This window comes from Haliotis cracherodii, unplaced genomic scaffold (genome assembly GCF_022045235.1).
Source record: "Haliotis cracherodii isolate W230 unplaced genomic scaffold, xgHalCrac1.p SCAF_6, whole genome shotgun sequence".
Lineage (NCBI taxonomy): Eukaryota > Metazoa > Mollusca > Gastropoda > Lepetellida > Haliotidae > Haliotis > Haliotis cracherodii.
In genome coordinates this window covers 49948934-49969382 of record NW_027266319.1, presented here as the reverse complement: position 1 = coordinate 49969382, position 20449 = coordinate 49948934, and the positions used below count along the sequence as shown (strand labels likewise).

Below are 20449 nucleotides of genomic sequence, written 5' to 3'. Positions count from 1 at the left end.
AACAAACAAACATTTGTAAGAACTGCCTCAATATTTTTTCGCATTTATGGAGGTAAAAACGTGAACACAGTTGTGCACACTTTTGGGTTTTCGGGTTTTCACGAAAGCAAAAAATATATACATAATTCATTTTCTAAATGGCCCAGGGTATAAACAGTGAAAGGAAAATATTCTTGATGACATCACAAAAGCGTTAGAGTGAGTGAGTGAGTTTTGTTTAACGCCACTTTGGACAGTAATTCAGTTCTATCATGGTGTATAAGACGGGCGAAGGTAAAACCCACGGATCGAACACACGGGCTGCGGATCTTACCATAACCAAGGGGCGCAACTCTGCGTGCACAGTGAATTGCTGCGTCTTAGACCACGTTAGCGTTAGAGGCAGGCTTAGAAAGTGACATAAGTCTTGATTCTTGATTACTTGATCCGGCCGTTTTCGAGTATTGGTTGGCGTGACAAGACGTAATACATCCAGTAGACGATGTTAAAGACCAAGAATGCCACAGGGAATACACTCCTTGAAGCCTTATCAACGTTCCTCCCCGGGTCCCTTCTGCCTTCGTGCGCTAAGAGGTCATTGTCGTTTGTGTCACGTGTTTCTATTGCATACTTTTTGCTTGTTGCCATGGAAACCTGCAGAATAAGAGTAAATCATGATTAACACAAAAATTCTAGTTTTTTTAACGCTGCACTCAGCAATGTTCCAGATATATGACGACTGTCCGTAAGTTATATAGTCTGGGCCAGACAATCCAGTGATTGACATCATGAGCATCGGTTTACGCAATTGGGATACAATGACATGCATCAACCAAGTCAGCTGGCCTGATCCCGTTAGTCGACTCTTACGACAAACATGGCTTTCTGAAGACCGATTCTCACCCGGATCTTCACGGGTCGCTCCGCTGACTTTTCGTTGAGTCAATGAGTTTTATGACCGTGGAGATCCGGGTACAATAGGTCTTCAACAACCCATGCTGGCCGTGAAAGGCGACAATGCTTGTCCTAAGAGGCGACTAACGGGATCGGGTTGTCAGGCTCGCTGACTTGGTTGATGCTCATGATGTGAATCACTGGATTGTCTGGTCCAGACTCGATTTTTTACAGACCGCCGTCATATAGCTGGAATATTGCTGAGTGCGGTGTTAAACAACAAATAAACAAACAAACAAATGATGATTATTATTTTAGGCCGCAGTCAGCAATGTTTCGAACTATATTCACGCGACAACCAACGCAGGGTACGACGTCACACACTCGTCTCACGTTACCCGGTCAAAAGTTATTTGGAAATAAATAAATGCAAGTTATTCCATGGCATTTGATCGGCTAACCAAGCAATTTAGGTTTCCTCAAATCTACAATTTGCTGGTAATACAGTGGGCGGGGCTTGTGTTGCATTATTCGCTCAACGATATCACTAATTTCGTATCAATGTCTTTAAGTTGTTATGTTAATGATTTTAAATATGCAATCTGTGAATATATTATTGTTGACTACTTTATATTTTGGCATTTATGGAGGTATAAATGTGCACACAGGTGTGCACACTTCTCGGTTTTCGGGTTTTCACAAAAGCAAAAAAAAATACATAATTCATTTTTTAAATGGCCAAGGGTGCTGTTCAAATAACGCTACGACTGCCGAAGCAATACGCCGCTTAAGCTTTTAGCAATATTCCAGCAATATTAAGGGAGGTGACACCAGAAATTGGCTTTAAACGTTGTGCCCATGTGGGGAATCGAGCCCCGGTCATCGGCGTGACGAGTGAACGCTTTAACCACAAGGCTACCCCACCGTACCGAATGACTGTCGTACCTCGAAGTCAAGTATGGTGGTTAGCGCTTAGCTGCCTTCGTGGAACAGGACACTGGTCAACGAATCGGGAGATGCACGTATGTTGTTAACACGGCAATCAGCAATATTCCAGCTTAATGATGGCGGCCGTAATAATCGGGTCTGGACCAGACAAACCTGTGAGTGTTATTATGAGCAACGATCCACATCGCCGGGGTACGATCACACGTTATAAACCAAGTCACTGAGCCTAACCACCCGATCCATCAAGAATTCAAACCCGAGCCCTATCGAGAGGTCTCTGGAAGATTGGAAATTGATTTCCGAAAAACAGAAAATTTGACTTTTCGTGCTGCGTGTACATACAATCTTTTCCTTGTGATTGCCACCTGCCTTGAGCTTTTTAAACCTCCGGGACAGCACCGTGACGACAGCATACTCCATGTAGGCGGCAAACACGAACACCAGGCACGAGGTCATCCACACGTCGATGGCCTTCACATAAGGAACCCTGGGAAGTTGTGCGCGCGCACTTGAGCTCTGGGTGGTGATGGTGAGGACTGTAAGTAGCCCCACGGAGATTCTGGCGGGAACTGCCTCGTGGTCGATCCAGAACGAGGCCCAGGACAACACGACGATGAGGATGCTGGGGATGTAGGTCTGTGTAGCGTAGAAGCCGATTTCTCGTTTTAGGTGGAGAACTGCTCTCAGGCATGTAAATGTTCCTGTAAATTTTAAAGCGACAGTTTGATATATTTCGCAATCTGCGAGAGGAATCGAAATGTTTAAAGCCATATAGATAATGTATATTAAGAATATATACCATCTCTTCGCATACATCACGATACAGACTTTGTTTGTTTGTTTAACGCCGCACTCAGCAATATTCCAGCTATATGACGGCGGTCTGTAAATAATCCAGGTTGGACCAGACAATCCAGTGATTCACATCATGACCATCGATCCACGCAATTGAGATCGATGACATGCATCAACCAAGTCAGCGAGCCTGACCACCCGATCCCGTCAGTCGCCTCCTACAAGCATAGTCGCCTTTTACGTCAAGGATGGGTTGCTGAAGACCTATTCTAGCCCGGATCTTCACGGGTCTGCATCTGATGTCATCTTCACAGAGGGGAAATGGAGAATTCTAAGAAACTATTTTGATCAAATACATGCATAAAAAGGGCATGTCACCAAAAAACACGAAGACGTGAAATTATAAAACGTCAACGACATAAATGGTCAGTCTCGATTATCTGCCCAAACATATTACATTGGGCATAAAAGGCAAAAGGCAATAAAAGGCTGAAATTTATATGAATGGATCACTGAAAATCACACAGGGGACTGTCCTTCATATTCATCTAAGCGACGCAAAAGTAGTCCAGAAGTTGACCCAAGGTCGCTGGAAAAAGTGTTTGAAGTCAGAGATGATATTGACATATAATGTGTGAACAATTTTAAATCTGAACAATTTTCTACGAGATACCACAAGCTTTTCGATCGATTTACCCCCGAATCATATAAAGTAAATTATTAAATCGTTCAATTATAGTTTGGATTGAGAAGTTCGTGAGTAAGTTGTGTTTTTTTCCAGGCATATTACGGCTGTGGGGGCTCGAATCTGTGACATGCCAACGCCCCTGGTTTTCCTTTTTGCATGTTCTTATAGATTGAGGAGAGAGTTACAGAGCGTCAGATCAGCAGCGTATTTGCCAACCACCCCCACACACAAACTATTCAAAACCCAATTCCTTTAAACTAACTTGCGCCCAGAAACGCGTGCATTAAATGAAAAACTTAAATGTATAAAAACAGCGCGGAAATACCCAATGTAGCTTTCTCAGCATTCGTACAAAGGAGCTAATTTCCGAGATACAATTACGAGCTAATTTACTTTCCGAGTCAAGACTATAAATTTAGAACAGTTAATCTTAAAATGTTCATTAATTTGGGGAAAACCGAATAGAGTGATGCCTCGATGAGTGAAAAATTATTGGTTATCCAATGAAAAATGTAATAACCCAATTAGAATAGAGACCCTAGAGTAAAAACTAAATTGATCAAAAAGTTATCTGGAACTCTGGAGTTAGGTTAAACGCCATTTAACTGTGCTCCAGTTCTATCACGGCGTGTCAGGTTAACGTGGAAGTGATGCAGGTCTCAGATGTTTACCACTTCGGTGAAACCCACGAGCACGGATATGGTGCTGACAACCCTTGAAACATAATCGGGGCGAACCGGGACTCGAACACAGACACATGTTTCTGCGAATTGAGGCGCCTTATACGACTGGGCCACCCGTGCTCCCTGTTCTTTGATAGGTACACAGGTGGCCTAGTAGTTTAAGTGTTGGCCAACCCCATCGGCCGAGGTTCGATCCCCGCATAAGGGTATAAAGTCTGAAACCAGTTCTGGGTGTATCCTGGCAGTGGTACTGCTAAAAGTGGCGTAAAACAATACTCATTCGCGATTTATGGAGGTATTTCATTATGATACTCAAGTGTTATTGAATTAGGTGCGATCACAGACATGTTCACCCACTGACGCGCGCCACTGGTCTATCCGACCATACCTATAGCATATGTTGAAGAACAGTCCTCGGCAATGACGTCAGAGATGCTGAAGTCAGGGATGTTTGCCTCGGGCTGCACTGACGTCGCCTGACGATGCCCACTCCACCGGAAGTACAAGGAGTCGGCGGTGAAGCTGTCTGAAACAACATTGTCTTCTTACAGCCATGATTCCACAAAGCAGTCTTAAGGGATTGACTATTTAATTCTTGGAGAGGGGGCATTTATATTTTATCTGAAAATATCTAGAACAATTTTAAAAGAACATTAAACACTAAAACAATGCAGCACACTGTGTAATTTGGAAGTACTTGACGACCTCGCCACTTGAATCAGTATCGAGATGATTATATAAATGGGCATTCACACGGTATAACTAGTTGTATACAACCTGTATGCAATTAGTTGCACGAACTGAAGTCGTATACAACTCGGCATTAACGCCTTTTGATTGGCTGCGTTCATACAACGTGTCATATGAAAATAGAACATGTTGCAAGTTGCAAACGTCAAACTTTGGACCGACTTGCCCGTTCACACGATGCAATGTGTTGAAGGCAACACATTGTATACAACTAGTTGTACCGTGTGAATGCCCCTCAATGAAGATAGCTGCATTTGTCCTCATACTTGTAAAGTGAAAAACGATAAGGAATATTATTTATAGAAATGACAAAAAATTAAAAGTGCGTTTTTGAAGTCTTAGAAATATCCATTTTGCGACAGAAAAACATCATCATTGAGTTTTGGTCACGTGGTTATAATCCGGGTAGGATTCGGAAGTCACTTATTTTTGTTCATGATGTGACATAATGAAAATCAACAATCTTTGACAATGATCTTTCTGCTCTTGAACCAGTTACGATATCGGTGGAATCTTGGACATCTATCAAAATGAGATCGATGACTAAAAAAGAATTTCACCCTCGTAACACGAGTCAAGCTTCGGAGTTTTAAATTTTATCGACGAGTATCGATATAGTTGCTTTCAAAAGAGTGAAATAGATACGGGATTAAAAAAAGATTTATGTTTATCACCCAACATCACTCTTCCCACGTTTTCAGTGTGAAAACAAACCAGTGCCTTGAGTGTGAAAGTACAACCAACCATCTCCAGGGGCAGGATTAGTGACGTCGTTTGATTGCGACGTCATAGTATCAAGCGATATCCCCTTGTGGAGGCCAGGTTTTGGTAATCGATGTATTTATTTGCCAAGGAGATATGGACGTTCGGTATATTTGAAAATAGAACCTTGTTCCGATTTTCCCCAGTTTAATATCGTGCTCTTTGTTGAGTAGACCCAAAAGCACCAAACAATCAGGCACTTACAACTTTCCATAGCTATGTAACAGGTCTGAGAGTCCATGGGGAATTTGACCAGGTTCATCTGGCACTGGACAATCACCGACAACCTGGAAATAGAACGTTTGTAGAAGTTGTACTGTTGAAATATAACATCAGTTGTCAGTCGTCGTCGAGGGGTATTAGGGGTGACTATTGGTCTGAAACACTATTGCGATAACTATTGATATTGGAAGAAACTATTGCGATAACTATTGATATTGGAAGCAACTTTTGCGATAAATATCGGGGTATATATGGTGTGATGTACTGTGTGTGAGTCGGTTGGTTGGTTGGTTTGGTTTGGTTAACCCGCACTCAGCAATATTCCAGCTATATGACGGCGATATGTAAATAATCGAGTCTGGAGTTTGGTTGCTGAAGACCTATTCTACCCCGGATCTTCACGGGTCACAAGTGTGTGAGCCTATGTACCCCTAACCGCATGGTGTGATGTACCGGTGTGAGAGCCTATGTACCCCGAGCTGTATGGTGTGATGTACCAGTGTTAGAGCCTATATACATTGAGCCGCATTGTGTGATGTACCGGTGTGAGAGCCAAGTACCCCGAGCTGTGTGATGTACCGGTGTGAGAGCCTATGTACCCCAAGCTGTATGGTGTGATGTACCGGTGTGAGAGCCTATGTACCCCAAGCCGCATTGTTTGATGTACCGGTGTGAGAGCCTATGTACCCCAAGCTGTATGGTGTGATGTACTGGTGTGAGAGCCTATGTACCCCGAGCTGTATGGTGTGATGTACCGGTGTGAGAGCCTATGTACGCCAAGCCGCATTGTGTGATGTACTGGTGTGAGAGCCTATGTACCCCAAGCTGTATGGTGTGATGTACCGGTGTGAGAGCCTATGTACGCCAAGCCGCATTGTGTGATGTACCGGTGTGAGAGCCTATGTACCCCAAGCTGTATGGTGTGATGTACCGGTGTGAGAGCCTATGTACCCCGAGCTGTATGGTGTGATGTACCGGTGTGAGAGCCTATGTACACCGAGCTGTATGGTGTGATGTACCGGTGTGAGAGCCTATGTACCCCGAGCTGTATGGAGTGATGTACCGGTGTGAGAGCCTATGTACCCCGAGCTGTATGGTGTGATGTACCGGTGTGAGAGCCTATGTACCCCAAGCTGTATGGTGTGATGTACCGGTGTGAGAGCCTATGTACCCCAAGCCGCATTGTTTGATGTACCGGTGTGAGAGCCTATGTACCCCAAGCTGTATGGTGTGATGTACTGGTGTGAGAGCCTATGTACCCCGAGCTGTATGGTGTGATGTACTGGTGTGAGAGCCTATGTACGCCAAGCCGCATTGTGTGATGTACCGGTGTGAGAGCCTATGTACCCCAAGCTGTATGGTGTGATGTACCGGTGTGAGAGCCTATGTACGCCAAGCCGCATTGTGTGATGTACCGGTGTGAGAGCCTATGTACCCCAAGCTGTATGGTGTGATGTACCGGTGTGAGAGCCTATGTACCCCGAGCTGTATGGTGTGATGTACCGGTGTGAGAGCCTATGTACCCCGAGCTGTATGGTGTGATGTACCGGTGTGAGAGCCTATGTACCCCGAGCTGTATGGTGTGATGTACCGGTGTGAGAGCCTATGTACACCAAGCTGTATGGTGTGATGTACCGGTGTGAGAGTCTATGTACCCCGAGCTGTATGGTGTGATGTACCGGTGTGAGAGCCTATGTACACCGAGCCGCATTGTTTGATGTACCGGTGTGAGAGCCTATGTACCCCGAGCTGTATGGTGTGATGTACCGGTGTGAGAGCCTATGTACGCCAAGCCGCATTGTGTGATGTACCGGTGTGAGAGCCTATGTACCCCGAGCTGTATGGTGTGATGTACCGGTGTGAGAGCCTATGTACACCAAGCTGTATGGTGTGATGTACCGGTGTGAGAGCCTATGTACCCCGAGCTGTATGGTGTGATGTACCGGTGTGAGAGCCTATGTACACCAAGCTGTATGGTGTGATGTACCGGTGTGAGAGCCTATGTACACCGAGCTGTATGGTGTGATGTACCGGTGTGAGAGCCTATGTACCCCAAGCTGTATGGTGTGATGTACCGGTGTGAGAGCCTATGTACACCGAGCTGTATGGTGTGATGTACCGGTGTGTGAGCCTATGTACGCCAAGCCGCATTGTGTGATGTACCGGTGTGAGAGCCTATGTACCCCGAGCTGTATGGTGTGATGTACCGGTGTGAGAGCCTATGTACCCCGAGCTGTATGGTGTGATGTACCGGTGTGAGAGCCTATGTACGCCAAGCCGCATTGTGTGATGTACTGGTGTGAGAGCATATGTACGCCAAGCCGCATTGTGTGATGTACCGGTGTGAGAGCCTAAGTACCCCGAGCTGTATGGTGTGATGTACCGGTGTGAGAGCCTATGTACCCCGAGCTGTATGGTGTGATGTACCGGTGTGAGAGCCTATGTACACCGAGCTGTATGGTGTGATGTACCGGTGTGAGAGCCTATGTACACCAAGCTGTATGGTGTGATGTACCGGTGTGAGAGCCTATGAACCCCGAGATGTATGTTGCCCTGGGGTTAGAGGAACTCTGGGAGGGTCACTATAAATATGGCGGTCTCTAGTGGAGTCATACAAAATAATACACATATTTGGAAAAGGGTCATTTTATGAACATTTTAGAATAGAACGACAAGTCCTTTTGCACTTTGTCTTTTCAAATGTCTTCAAAATGTACAAGGACACGGGAGGTTTTAATCCAGAAATATGACAAGCATCAGGAGGGTCATTATTTTCTGAACATGGAAACCTAATGATACTAATTGGGCTGAACTGGACCTGCATGAGTTGTCCACTTGCCTTGCCTTCATTTGTACATACATCGAGGGGCACGTGCGAACAGAGCTGGGAACATACATGTATATCATGCTCCCACAGTTAAATTAGTTTTTAATACGGTTATTGAAACACTGTTGCTTATAATATACGGTTATTTGAATGTTGGTCATGATTTAAATAGGTTAGACCAGTTAACTGGCCATTTCAATGACTATAAACATTGGATTCTCGTGGTCAAACCAGAGACCATATATCTATTATATGGTCTCTGGTCAAACGTAATGGTTGTCTGGATATTGAGGATGCGCTGGCACAAGGGAGACCACTCTAGTTATGGTGGCAACTAGAGCCGACTCCTCAAATAACACTTCAAGCTAAAATTCGCCGCAAATTGTCAACTACAGTAATTAGTTACAAATATTAGTAAATCACGAAAGTAACAAGCTCTAAATTGTGGTCGCATGAAGCCAATAGCTTTCTCTCAATACTGGACGAAATCAGTTTGGTATTGATCCTGGTGAACTGAGTAACCTCAGCAGGATGGTATTCAAAGATCAATTTGCAGTCCTGGCACTAAATGAAATATCGCTAAAATTGATCTGCGCACTCAGTAATCTGAGCACTTAGTCTATGTTAAAGTTATACGAGTTAAGATCGTCGTTGTGCAAAGCCGCGAAACCCTGCAAGCTGAATTGTGGCACCTCGGGCCGCCGGACCAACCATGCCCCTCAATCTTTTAAATAATGGAATCATAAGCAGAATTTGGGATTCGAACCCTGCACAACCAGCTGTTCCTGGGATCAAGCGAAGAAGTTAGAATGCTGTAAGAGATGAGATAAGGTGGAATTGGGTTCAAGTATGTTTTACTCATAAATAGCGACGTGTGTGTGTGTCTGTGTTTGTGTGGTTGTGGTTTCTTTTATTGGCCCAGACCTACGCCGGTTTCATAGTGCTAGCTCACTGAGATACCATGCCGCAGTTTAAAATGGATAACCCACTCTGGCACAGTATGCTGACTACGAGCCGAGCAATCCTTGTTTTAGCCCCTTTATGCCGAGCTCCAGACAGGGAAGCAACAGCTACCATACTTAACGTATTATGCGGCCGAACCACAGACGTTTCGCTCTTCAGACACTGAACAAATTCAACCTACCTTTGTGTAAAGAGAACAGTGCCGTTGGGGGAGAGTCTGATCATGACGTTTGGCGTCGTCAAGTTGTGTAGAATCTCGTGTTTTGACTGAGTGAAGTAGAGATCCGGCACCCACAGCGACCCGAGCCGCTTGTGACTTATGACGATGCTGCGGTTGAAGTCGTCGTACATCAGACGGGCATCTCGCCACTGCTGCCGCAGGAAGAAGCTCGTGCTCACCTCCTGAAACACCAGGGTGAAGACAGTGGTCATCTTCAATACTTCCTGAGGCAAGGGATTTAACTGACTATAGAAGGCCAGTTTCCACCCTTGCCAAACTAGGCTGGAATTTCGGGTCTCGGTCGTAGCGCCACTTGTGGTTATTACGAGTTATGTCCCGTCTATGTCCATCCTGATTACCAATCAGATGCAATCTCTCATATTACTTGCATTTGTTCAAAGAAAATGGATGCACCCAGTCCAGACGATCTGATTGATAATCAAGATCAGATTCTATATTGTAATAAAACTGGTCTTACCTCTCGAAGTTCATGGAATCATTTGAGCACGCACATTAAAAACATGAAACGATTTGGAAAATATCCGTCGACGCCCAGTTGACCGTACACATGCTGTGCAAATTCTGCAATCGACAAATCTCATTAAAATCAGATCTGAGTTCTCGCTGCCGCTAAACAAAGATCTGAGGACATCCAATTAGGGATCACGTTAGAACGACCTTTAATCCGACCAATCAGTGCGTCGCTTACCAGATTATGTCAGATTAAGTGACTGTCGGAATGTGATTTCTAATCATGCAATCTCGAAAACTGATTCCTTCAAAATCATCGTCTATCTCTCGCCTCCGTGGGATAAAAATTTGAACAGAGGAGGCGTTGCACAGTACGCGTGAGGCACTGCCATACAATCTCAACCATATATTAGACATTCCGGAATGTTCGTTTGTTGAGTTTTCAAAATTTTAATCGAGAACTGTGTCAACATACTTTTCAAGCGTAGTCTGAGATGGAAGTCGCCATGTTGAAACGTGTGCCGTTAAGCTCGAGAAAGCTGATGTCGACTTCTTCTTAGTCATTTTAGTGGTCGGTCAAAGTTCGCGAAAGGTCGTTCTGACGTGACCCAGATCTTTGTTTGGCGATAGCGAGAACTAAGATCTGATTATAATGAGAATGGCAATCGACCAAAATCTCCACGGCAGTCGCTATGTCCATTTAGTTGCGCCATTTTGATTGGACAATGCAGTCTCGTTAACCTAGCCAAAATGTAACTCAGAATTTCCAGGCAAGTGCGGAAACTGGGTTTTTACAGTCGGTTAACTCCCTTGCCATGGGAAGAATGTCGTGGATCGATGCTCATGATGTTAATCACTGTATTATTTCTATACCGTCTGTTAGGTCCAGACTCGATAATAGATAGAATTCCTGCAATATAGCTCGAATATTGCTGAGTGCCGCGTTAAACAACAAACAAACACAGTACACAGAAAGGAAAATCCAGAAAGAATATGCGTTCAGTTTGTCTGGGAAATATATTGTGTTTTCTGTCATTCACAGGAACAACTTGCGTCTCCTACAACCAGCGGAAACAGTATCAAAATTAACTGACGCAGACGAATCAATCTTAACAGCGCGATTGGTGTAAATAGAAACATTTAATACTCGCAATCGTATCAATGTCCCAAACTACTTTGGCTCCCGATAGAGGGTAAAGAAAGCAACCGACATGCTATTGGAGGAAGTCGCCATTCCGATGCCGTTGACCTACCATTTTGATGTTGCTGACTGGACCGACTGAATTCAAGGCCATATCAATTTCAACACGAGTTGCCTCCCCTGTGAACACAATGTCAGGAAAATGTATTTTCACATATTTGTCATTTCAAATTATTCATATTCATAAAATACAGATCCGTGAAGATACGGGTAAGAATAGATCTTTAGCATCCAATGCGACTATGCTTGTCGAAAGAGGTGACTAACGGGATCGGGTGGTTAGGCTCGCTGACTTGGTTGATACATGTCATCGTATCCCAACTGCGTAGATCGATGCTCATGCATCCATCTCTGTGCATCAGACCGTGCCATGCTGTTTGAGTTATGTAGACAAATTGGGACTGCAGGCAGAATGGAAAGTCACCTTGTGAACATCGCGTTTTGGGTCAGTTGGCGTTCCGCGTGCAACGGAAGAGTCCATTTCAATTCAACAGGGGACTTATGTGAGTTCTACGTGTGCTCGTCTATGCGCCACTTCGAATAAGATAAATGCACAGAAGCCCACAAGCAAACGTTCCACCCCGGCTGCACGGATTATGCAAAACCGTGGGTCAAGTGTCGGGTCAGGATTTTTCTAAAGTTTGTTTAGCAGTAAAGCAATTTCTTTCCAGATACCTTCAACTTGTATCGCCAAGCAATAGTGAAAACAAACTGCAGTACACGTCCATTTTGCACGTGCAAATTGAGGTCTGGTCTGGTCTGGTCTGGTCAGTCAATTTATTGTCTCAAGTCTTTTCACGGTTATCAACACTTTGAGAAGCGTTCTAAAATGGTGAGTTGAGTGAGTGAGTGAGTGAGTTGGGTTTAACGCCGCTTTTAACATTATTCCAGTTATATCACGGCGGGTCAGCTTACTGTGGGAGGAATTTGCTCCGTTTATTGTCTGGCCTTTCCCGAAGCCTTCGGGCTCGCGTGTGGAGATGGTCATGAATATGCATGAGGGCGTCTGTTTTTAGATACGGACTCCTGTGGTCCACCATGCTGGCACCCTCAGCATCCCAGAACAGGATGCCTTAACCCTTCCAGGTGATATGGCAGTCTTTGCCGTCATTGGTTATGGGGATGTTAAACGCTTCCTTAGTTTTGTTCGTATAGAAGTAATGAACCCAGGTTTCATCAATAGTGACAAATTGTTGCAAGAACCTTTCTCGGTCAGCTGGATTATCACGAGACATATTGTGCCTGGGGCGTTTTTGATGTCAGGAGCTACCGAACCCAACGAGCTGATAGATTCCCGTTAGTCAGGCTCGATGACTTGGTTTGATGCATGTCGTCATGTCCCAATTGTGAAATTCGATGCTCATGATACCAATCACTGGATTGTCTGGTCCGGACTCGGGTTATTTACAGACCGCCGTTATATAGCTGGAATATTGCCGAGAGTGGCGTTAAACAACAAATAAGCAAACAAAATATACCACGGCGAAACGTGAAAAGATCTTAAATAACCTTGACCTTATCTTACCTTCATCAACGCCCGGTCTTATTGTCGCATCATAACAGTCTGGGTCCAGCAGACGATTGAGGACATCACGTTCTGTAATATTGCTATCTGCTCCATGAGCTCGGGGAAGGCTGAGACTCACCAACGCGAAGACAACTAATACAGAAAATCGACACGCCATCTTGACGCAACCCGAGATCTCAAAGATGTGTTCCCAAAGCTCATCTCTCTCAAAGGATTTCCCTCCAACAATGACTGGCCTGAAATGTTAATGCATAATCGTTTATGCAACATAAATCGTTCACCTGTCAAGGCTTAAATTGATTCAATGCGTACTAGCTTAGTGGCAGGACTATGAATTACTTCAACGTGAGATAAATCGATGGGCATTTTCCGGGTGTTAACGTCAATATTCTTTTATCCGTCGATATTCAACCCGGATGATCTTAACCGGATATAACCCACATAACCAAAAAAATGTGTACTCGACCCCTGCAAAGACAAAAATCATTTTTAATTGAGAATTGTACACATGGTGAATTTGTAGATGCAACCAATAACATATGTATTTTCATCACAGGCGTGTTGACTTCCACGGATCTTCAATCAGATAAGGATTGTTTATGTTTCGATGGAACGTATTATTGCTCCAGCATCCAATGATCTAGCTACTTACTCTGTACACACCAATCTCCTTGGTCGGATAGACGGCAGATAATCGCTATTCGGCTTGTCCCGGAATAACACGAGTTGGTCACGAATGAATATCAATAATCCAATAAACCCCGAGCGCGCATGTTATAAATACTTCATTACGTGAACTCTTCCGATCCGCTTCACTAAACGCATCGGTTTACGTATTGCTGCGTTTATTTTCCTTGATATTTTGTATCTGTCAATATTCATGTATGCAACAAACTCGTGGTTTAGATGGACACATACTGGTAATTAAAATGCATTGAATATTTACAATCGATTTATGTCAACAGACAAGGTAGAATTTGTAGAAGTAAAAGCCTATTGTTGAATGAATCCTATACTGAAGGAAAGAATAAAGGCAACGGTTATGAAACTGTTATTTGATATACTTGTATGCCATGATATACGATACCATTTGATGAACTGAAAAACATGTCTATTAAAGGAAGTTTGCATCGATCTATGCAATTTGGATACGATGACATGCATCAACAAAGTCAGCGAGCATGACCACCCGATCCCGTTAGTTGTCTTTTACGGTTGTTGAAGACCTATTCTACTCCGGATCTTCACGGGTCATTAAAGAAAGTAAGTGTTTGGTATGACAAATGTGTGTTTGTTATTTAACACCGCGCTCAACTAAATGACAAACCAGTGATTGATATTATAAGCAACACCCCAACCGTCCGAGTACGACGACACACATTCAACCACAGACCTGACCCATCCATTCATTAAGTCTCACCGTTCAAAGATACATTGTAGGTCCTGGGGACCAATTCTAACCCGGAATTTCTACGAAGTTGCATTATTCAAATCAGCATATACTCATCGTACATCCCAATACATATTCCCTGGAAAACAGGTCCCCGATATGCTTGCTGACTGAAGTTGGTCGGGTGTCCCGTCCTCTTGCCTTTCGTCAAAGTGGTAAACGTCGAAGATCTGCATCACTTTGGGATATCCCTTGAGGGGAATGTCCGAGTGACTTTCCATTCCTTAATCCTTTCCATTCTCTTGCGAGGGATATTCTCCTAACTCATCCATACCTTTACCCTTTGACAAAATATTCTTTTGTGGAAAATATTAGAAAAATAAACCAGAACTCTTTGTAGACTGTATTTATACTGCGCGAGTCGCCCTTGCGTGATGCACGAGGAATACGTTCTCGGCCGCTGTTGCACGTGCACCAAGCTCCGTCGCGAGCCGACATTTACAATGCATGGTACGGCTCTTCATAATTTCGTTGTGTCCTGAACTATAGTAGTTATCAATCGCTTGCACATTGTCAATACATGCTGGCGGGAATGATAGGAAATATAGAGCCCCGAACAAGGATATATATATTACCTGATTTGTTTTTTTCTCGTCAAAGATTGATCTATTTGCTATAAATATAAACATTGTTGTAGGTAACCTGCTCTAACACAGAGTATATATTAGCTTTTAAGCATTATCCAAAATTATGAAAATAATTAATATTTAATTTCGCACCATACCTTCATGTGCCGCCGTAGCTGAGGTTGACAATTACACGTTCTCAAATGAAACGATGCGGGTTCGAACCACGCCTGGCGACACATGTTTTCGGGGGAAAATATATATATATACACTGGTAGATAAATGTAAAACATAGTTCCGCCCATTCCAAGTCGAAATTCATTCAAAGGTTGATTCAAGATAATGTATTGTTGACAAACAACTCTCCATTCCTGAAAAATAATGGAGCGTTCAAACAATAGAATGACGTCACAGACGTGCTGTCATCCCAAATCACGTTGACACATCATGATATAACTGGAATACTGTTAAAAGTGGTGTAAATTCACCAACTGAAATGAATCCGCCATCACTGGATTGTCTGGTCCAGACTCCATTATCGACAGACCGTCGTCATACAGTTGGAATATTGCTGAGTGCGGCGTTAAACAACAAACGACAAGCATGAAATACTCACATCCCCCGCCAATATGACATGTCCGGTTGTGTGCAATGCATAAGCTCCTGTGAACTATGTCCACTGGGCCTTTTGTAAATGGCCTAATTGCAGCACTAAAAAAATATTACTGCTGCTGTTTTGCCATCTGCAGTTTTTGATAGAATTACTGTATTTGTAATGAGTAAGGATGAGACATATGGACGAACGACTTCTTTATTACAATTAGGAGCGATGGTTTGGTGCAGATTCTAACACCGCTATCAAGCAAATGAAGTACAGTGTATGACAAGAATATATACTGGATAGGAGGTGTTTATACAGTTGCGTGGGTTTAAGATCAGTTACACTGTTGTATTTGTAATGAGTTGTGTTATTACTTAAATAAATATTTATAAAACTCCTAAATAGCAAAAGGCACCAGTTCAGTACGTGTCTGGTAAACATGCAAAGTTTTGTAAGAAATTTTTTAACGTTTTTATAGTTACGCTCCGGAAACGAACAGCACCCTTATAGAACTAAAGTCCAACTTGTAGCCATGGAAACGAAAAAACTTTTCTTTTTTTTTTTAAATTCCTAAATAGCAAAAGGCACCAGTTCAGTATGTGCCTAGTAGACATGCAAAGTTTGTAAGAAAGTATTTAATGGTTTTTGAGTTACGCTCCGGAAACGAATACCACCCTTATAGAACCTAAGTACAACTTGTTGCCATGGAAACATAAAAAATAAAAATTTATAATATTCCTAAATAGCAAAAGGCACCAGTTCAGCATGAGTCTGATAGACATGCAAAGTTTCGTAGAGAAATATAAAACGGTTTCTGAGTTATGCTCCGGAAACGATTTCGGGACGCACACACGCACACACGAACACACGGACGGAACCCATTTGTATATCCCCCGCCAACTTCGTTGGGGCGGGGGATAATAAACAAACCAACAAACACTTCTGGGTTTCCTGAGGGCATGGGTTGCCAAGTCGTCTGAGGCGCCGCGATTCGCTGTGCAGAGTTGCGTCCCTTGGGCGAGTGAGAAATATATAATCGTCGGTTCCAATCCTGGTTCGTCCCGATTTTCTATTGTCAGCACCATACCCGTGATCGTGGGTTTCACCGAAATGGCACCTGCAACACTTCGGGCTTTCCTCCCAAAGTAAGCTGACGAGCCGTGATATAATTAGAATACTTTTCAAAGCAGCGTTGAAACCAACTCACTCACTCACTCAATATTCAAATCACAGGCGGATGTAGTTATCGCTAAGAACACGTTGACATCGCATCTATCAAGTAGTTACAAGATGTCGACGGATAATAACGCTGAACACTGCCCCAAACTAATACAGGTGACTGAATAAATATATCGAACGTTTTCATAAATCATGGTCCATTTATGTAAATGAAAGGGATGCAAATATAGGACGTGTATTTAATTTATGTCCCTCACTGTGTCACATACATTTCGCACCGCTCATCTAACAAGCCAGTCAGTGCAAACGGCGTTTAATGCTACTGAAAGGTTTTGTTCGCTGTTCATATGGAAGTAATTTATCGAGCAAATAAAGGTTCATTAAGCACAGAGTGCTATATCTACATTTGATTCGACATACCAAATACAATGTGGCTCAATCTACGTTTATCGCAAACTATTAGTTGGAGCTTATCGACATATAAACTCCTGGACAAGGAAACGCATTGATGATGATGATGATGATGATGATGATGATGATGATGTTGATATACACGTATGTATGGGAAAGACCATCTGAGAACCAAGGGATCGATGCACGTGCATGGTCTACCAGTGAAGATCAGAGGAGAATAGATCTTCAGCAACCCATGTTTGCCATGAAAGACGACCATGCTTGTCGAAAGAGGCGACTAACGGCCGAGGCTCGCTGACTTGGTTGATGCATGTCATCGTATCCCATTTGCGTGCATCCATGTTCATGATGTCAATCATTTTCTGCTTGCCGTAAATGACGACTATGCTTGTCGTAATAAGAGGCTAACAGGATCGGGTGGTCAGGCTCGTTGACTTTGTTGATGCATGTCATCGTATCCTAACCGACCTCAGCGTTCTCAGAATTTGCCACAGCTTGGGCAATCCTTACAAGAAGAAAGGCTATTCATACCAAGGGAGACAATCCGGCGTTTGATTTCCAGCATATGCCCAAAAAATGTCGTGCATGCCTGTATCGGTGCTCTCGGGGCATGGACCAGATACTGACTTTACCTGATAGATTGTATTCCACAAAGTCATTTCTTTACATATCATTTCTGAGTAAGTTTGTGGGTTCCCTTTAAATTTGTTCCTGGTATTAAATAACGAACGCTTATTGATGTTACCATTCTTGTTATCAAAGTAAGCGAGAAATACGTCACAAGTGTTTTAAAATTGCACTAAAGGGGGAACTATTTCAAAGCGTAAGCACGATATCGGAAATGGTAATACATTGATACGAAGCATCTTGTTATGGCATGCGCCCGGGTCGACCCAGAATGGACTTAATTGAACCGGGAAACGAACCAGGGTATATATTCTATGACGAGCAAGCGCACTAACCACCGGCCTACACAATTCGACGTGGATAGGGGCAGCATCTGTAAGTTCATGGTTCATGAAACAAATGTATCGGCCCGTGAAACTTCTTCAGTTCACAGTTAACGCCGTACTGCAGACGTCATCAGTCCCAGGGGAGTACCAAATGTCTTCTATAAAAGGTAGCAATCGACCGTTCATTTACAGCCCTGCCTAATGCAAAAACGAGACTTATGTTATTGTTTCGCAAAATACTATCAGCCAAGGAACGTGTATTGTAACGGTAGTCATAACAGTGGTGTCGTGTGCACAATAGGAATTTCACAGTTTACATCACCTGTTATTATAGGTCTTCCAGGCTTTGGTTATCGTTCGATGGCGTCCTCTAACAAACGACCTATGTTAAATGGCGGCCTCGAATAAGAAACGGTGAACATTTGAATAACATAAGTTTACTCACCTAAAGTCGCCCCTTCTCGTCACGTCTGCCCGGAGAGCAGAAGGTCGGGGTTCGATCCCCGGTCGCGTCATACCAAAATACGTTAAAATACGGTTCTTGTTGTTACCATGCCTGGCGCTCGGCATTAAGGGGCTATAACAAGGACTGCTCGGCTCGGAGTCAGTATACTGTGTCTGAGTGGGGTATTCATGGTAAACTGCGCGGCATGGTATCTCAGTGAGTTAGCAATATAAAATCATCATACGTCCTGACTCGGAAAAGCAACCACACACACACACTAACGGAGAAACATTACCAAGTTGACATGGATTCGAACCCACGATCATACGTGTTTCGCAACTCTGCAAAGCGAATAGTGGCGGTCGGCTAGCCTGGTGGTTAAAGCGTTCGCTCGTCACGCCGAAGACCCGGGTTCGATTCCCGACATGGGTACAATGTGTGAAGCCCATTTCTGGTGTCCCCCGCCGTGATATTGCTGGAATATTGCTAAAGGCGGCGTAAAACCGTACTCACTCACTCACTCACTGCAAAGCGAATAGCGGCGCCTTACAGAAGCAGGGCCCAACTACATCCAAGTGGACATTTTTAAATACTCACGTCATCGTTGTTCAGCTTGTAGTTTATTCCATGGAGGAGTTTCGCCTCTCCTATCACCGACGAAGGCTCAGAACATGACCTGTCTTTCCTGTCAGAACCAGCAGTGTGATCCGTCGGTCTAGTAGTGAAACTCGCTAGAGACATGCAGGTCTGTGTCAACAATGGGATGGTTTTCGATCCACTCTTAATCGTGTCTGATCTAACTGTGTACTGGGTTGGCAGTTAGCAAACATGACTGTTTATATACGCAAAAAGACTGATTGATTTTGGTTGTTAGCTGTGTAACTTCCCACCCGTTTGCTTGACATGAGACTCATTGATCAAAACTTTGCAATATTGCGTAATTTAGGGGTTGAGGGAGTAGTGTTGCTTTTCAAAACTCTACAATGACGGTTAAAGGTTTATAACCTTAAGATGTCAAAACATGAAAAGAAAACCCACAAATTAATTGCAGGTATTGTTTCCATGACAACTAATCTACAGTAGATTATGTGTAATCCGACACCGCTCTGGACGGGGGAAATGTCGGATAAGACAGATGTCGGATTAGACGGTTTCATGGATGAATGCGACCGCAGTTCATTAAACTTGTAAATTTAAACTTGATCATATACATTGCAAAAAGACATTACAAAACGAAATGAATACGTATAGCAGGACTTTATTAATCACATACATTGTAACAGATATGTATCAATAAACAAACAACAGTTCCGTTAGGGAGGAATTATCATATATAGTTGCTTGGGGTCTCCATCTAAGCTTCTTCCTCCGACACAAGCAAGGACTAGAGCAAACGGGACTTCTTTGTAGTGGAGAATTTCTTGATAGCAGCCATGTTCTGCAGCACTTATGAAAAGTTCTTGTCAGGCACTGATTATTCCGAATCATCATCATCATCATCATCATCATCATCATCATCATCGGATGTCTCAGCTGAAGATTCAGGTTCAGCTCCAGTGCTCCAATGACCAGGGTGCCGATGTACACATCAACCTTAGCACAACGACACCCAATCAGATTCCCAATGTGTGTTCTAAGCTGGGATGACGTCATCCAGGTGATGATGAATTCTTCTTCCGGTTGTGGGTGCTGATGTGACAGTGGAACGTCATCGTCATCCTCAGAAAGGGACGCCGTCACTGGTTGGGAACCCACACTCACGGAGGCATTTCTGTTTGGAATCTTTTGTTGTTTCTAGTCAGGCAGCAAGACTTCAACTTCTTTATTTCCATAATACACCACGCAGTAAGACATGGAATATCCCAATACAGTAAACTACGGTTATAACGAACTCAAAGGGACCACTAATT

The 20449-nt window shown here is 43.6% G+C and overlaps 1 protein-coding gene across 1 annotated transcript; it reads right to left on the bottom strand.

Annotated features, from left to right (window-relative positions):
• Nucleotides 1-6: 6 nt before the first annotated feature.
• LOC139445739 (glycine receptor subunit alpha-1-like) lies at nucleotides 7-19225 on the bottom strand. The gene is made up of 8 exons (XM_071226944.1): nucleotides 19137-19225; nucleotides 12929-13167; nucleotides 11456-11523; nucleotides 9693-9913; nucleotides 5704-5786; nucleotides 4376-4513; nucleotides 2164-2522; nucleotides 7-633 (listed from the first exon to the last, which is right to left on the bottom strand). Exons 1-8 carry the CDS (start codon nucleotides 19139-19141, stop codon nucleotides 418-420), a joined length of 1329 nt encoding a protein of 442 aa, XP_071083045.1. The 5' UTR covers nucleotides 19142-19225; the 3' UTR covers nucleotides 7-417.
• Between the last annotated feature and the right edge of the window lie 1224 nt (nucleotides 19226-20449).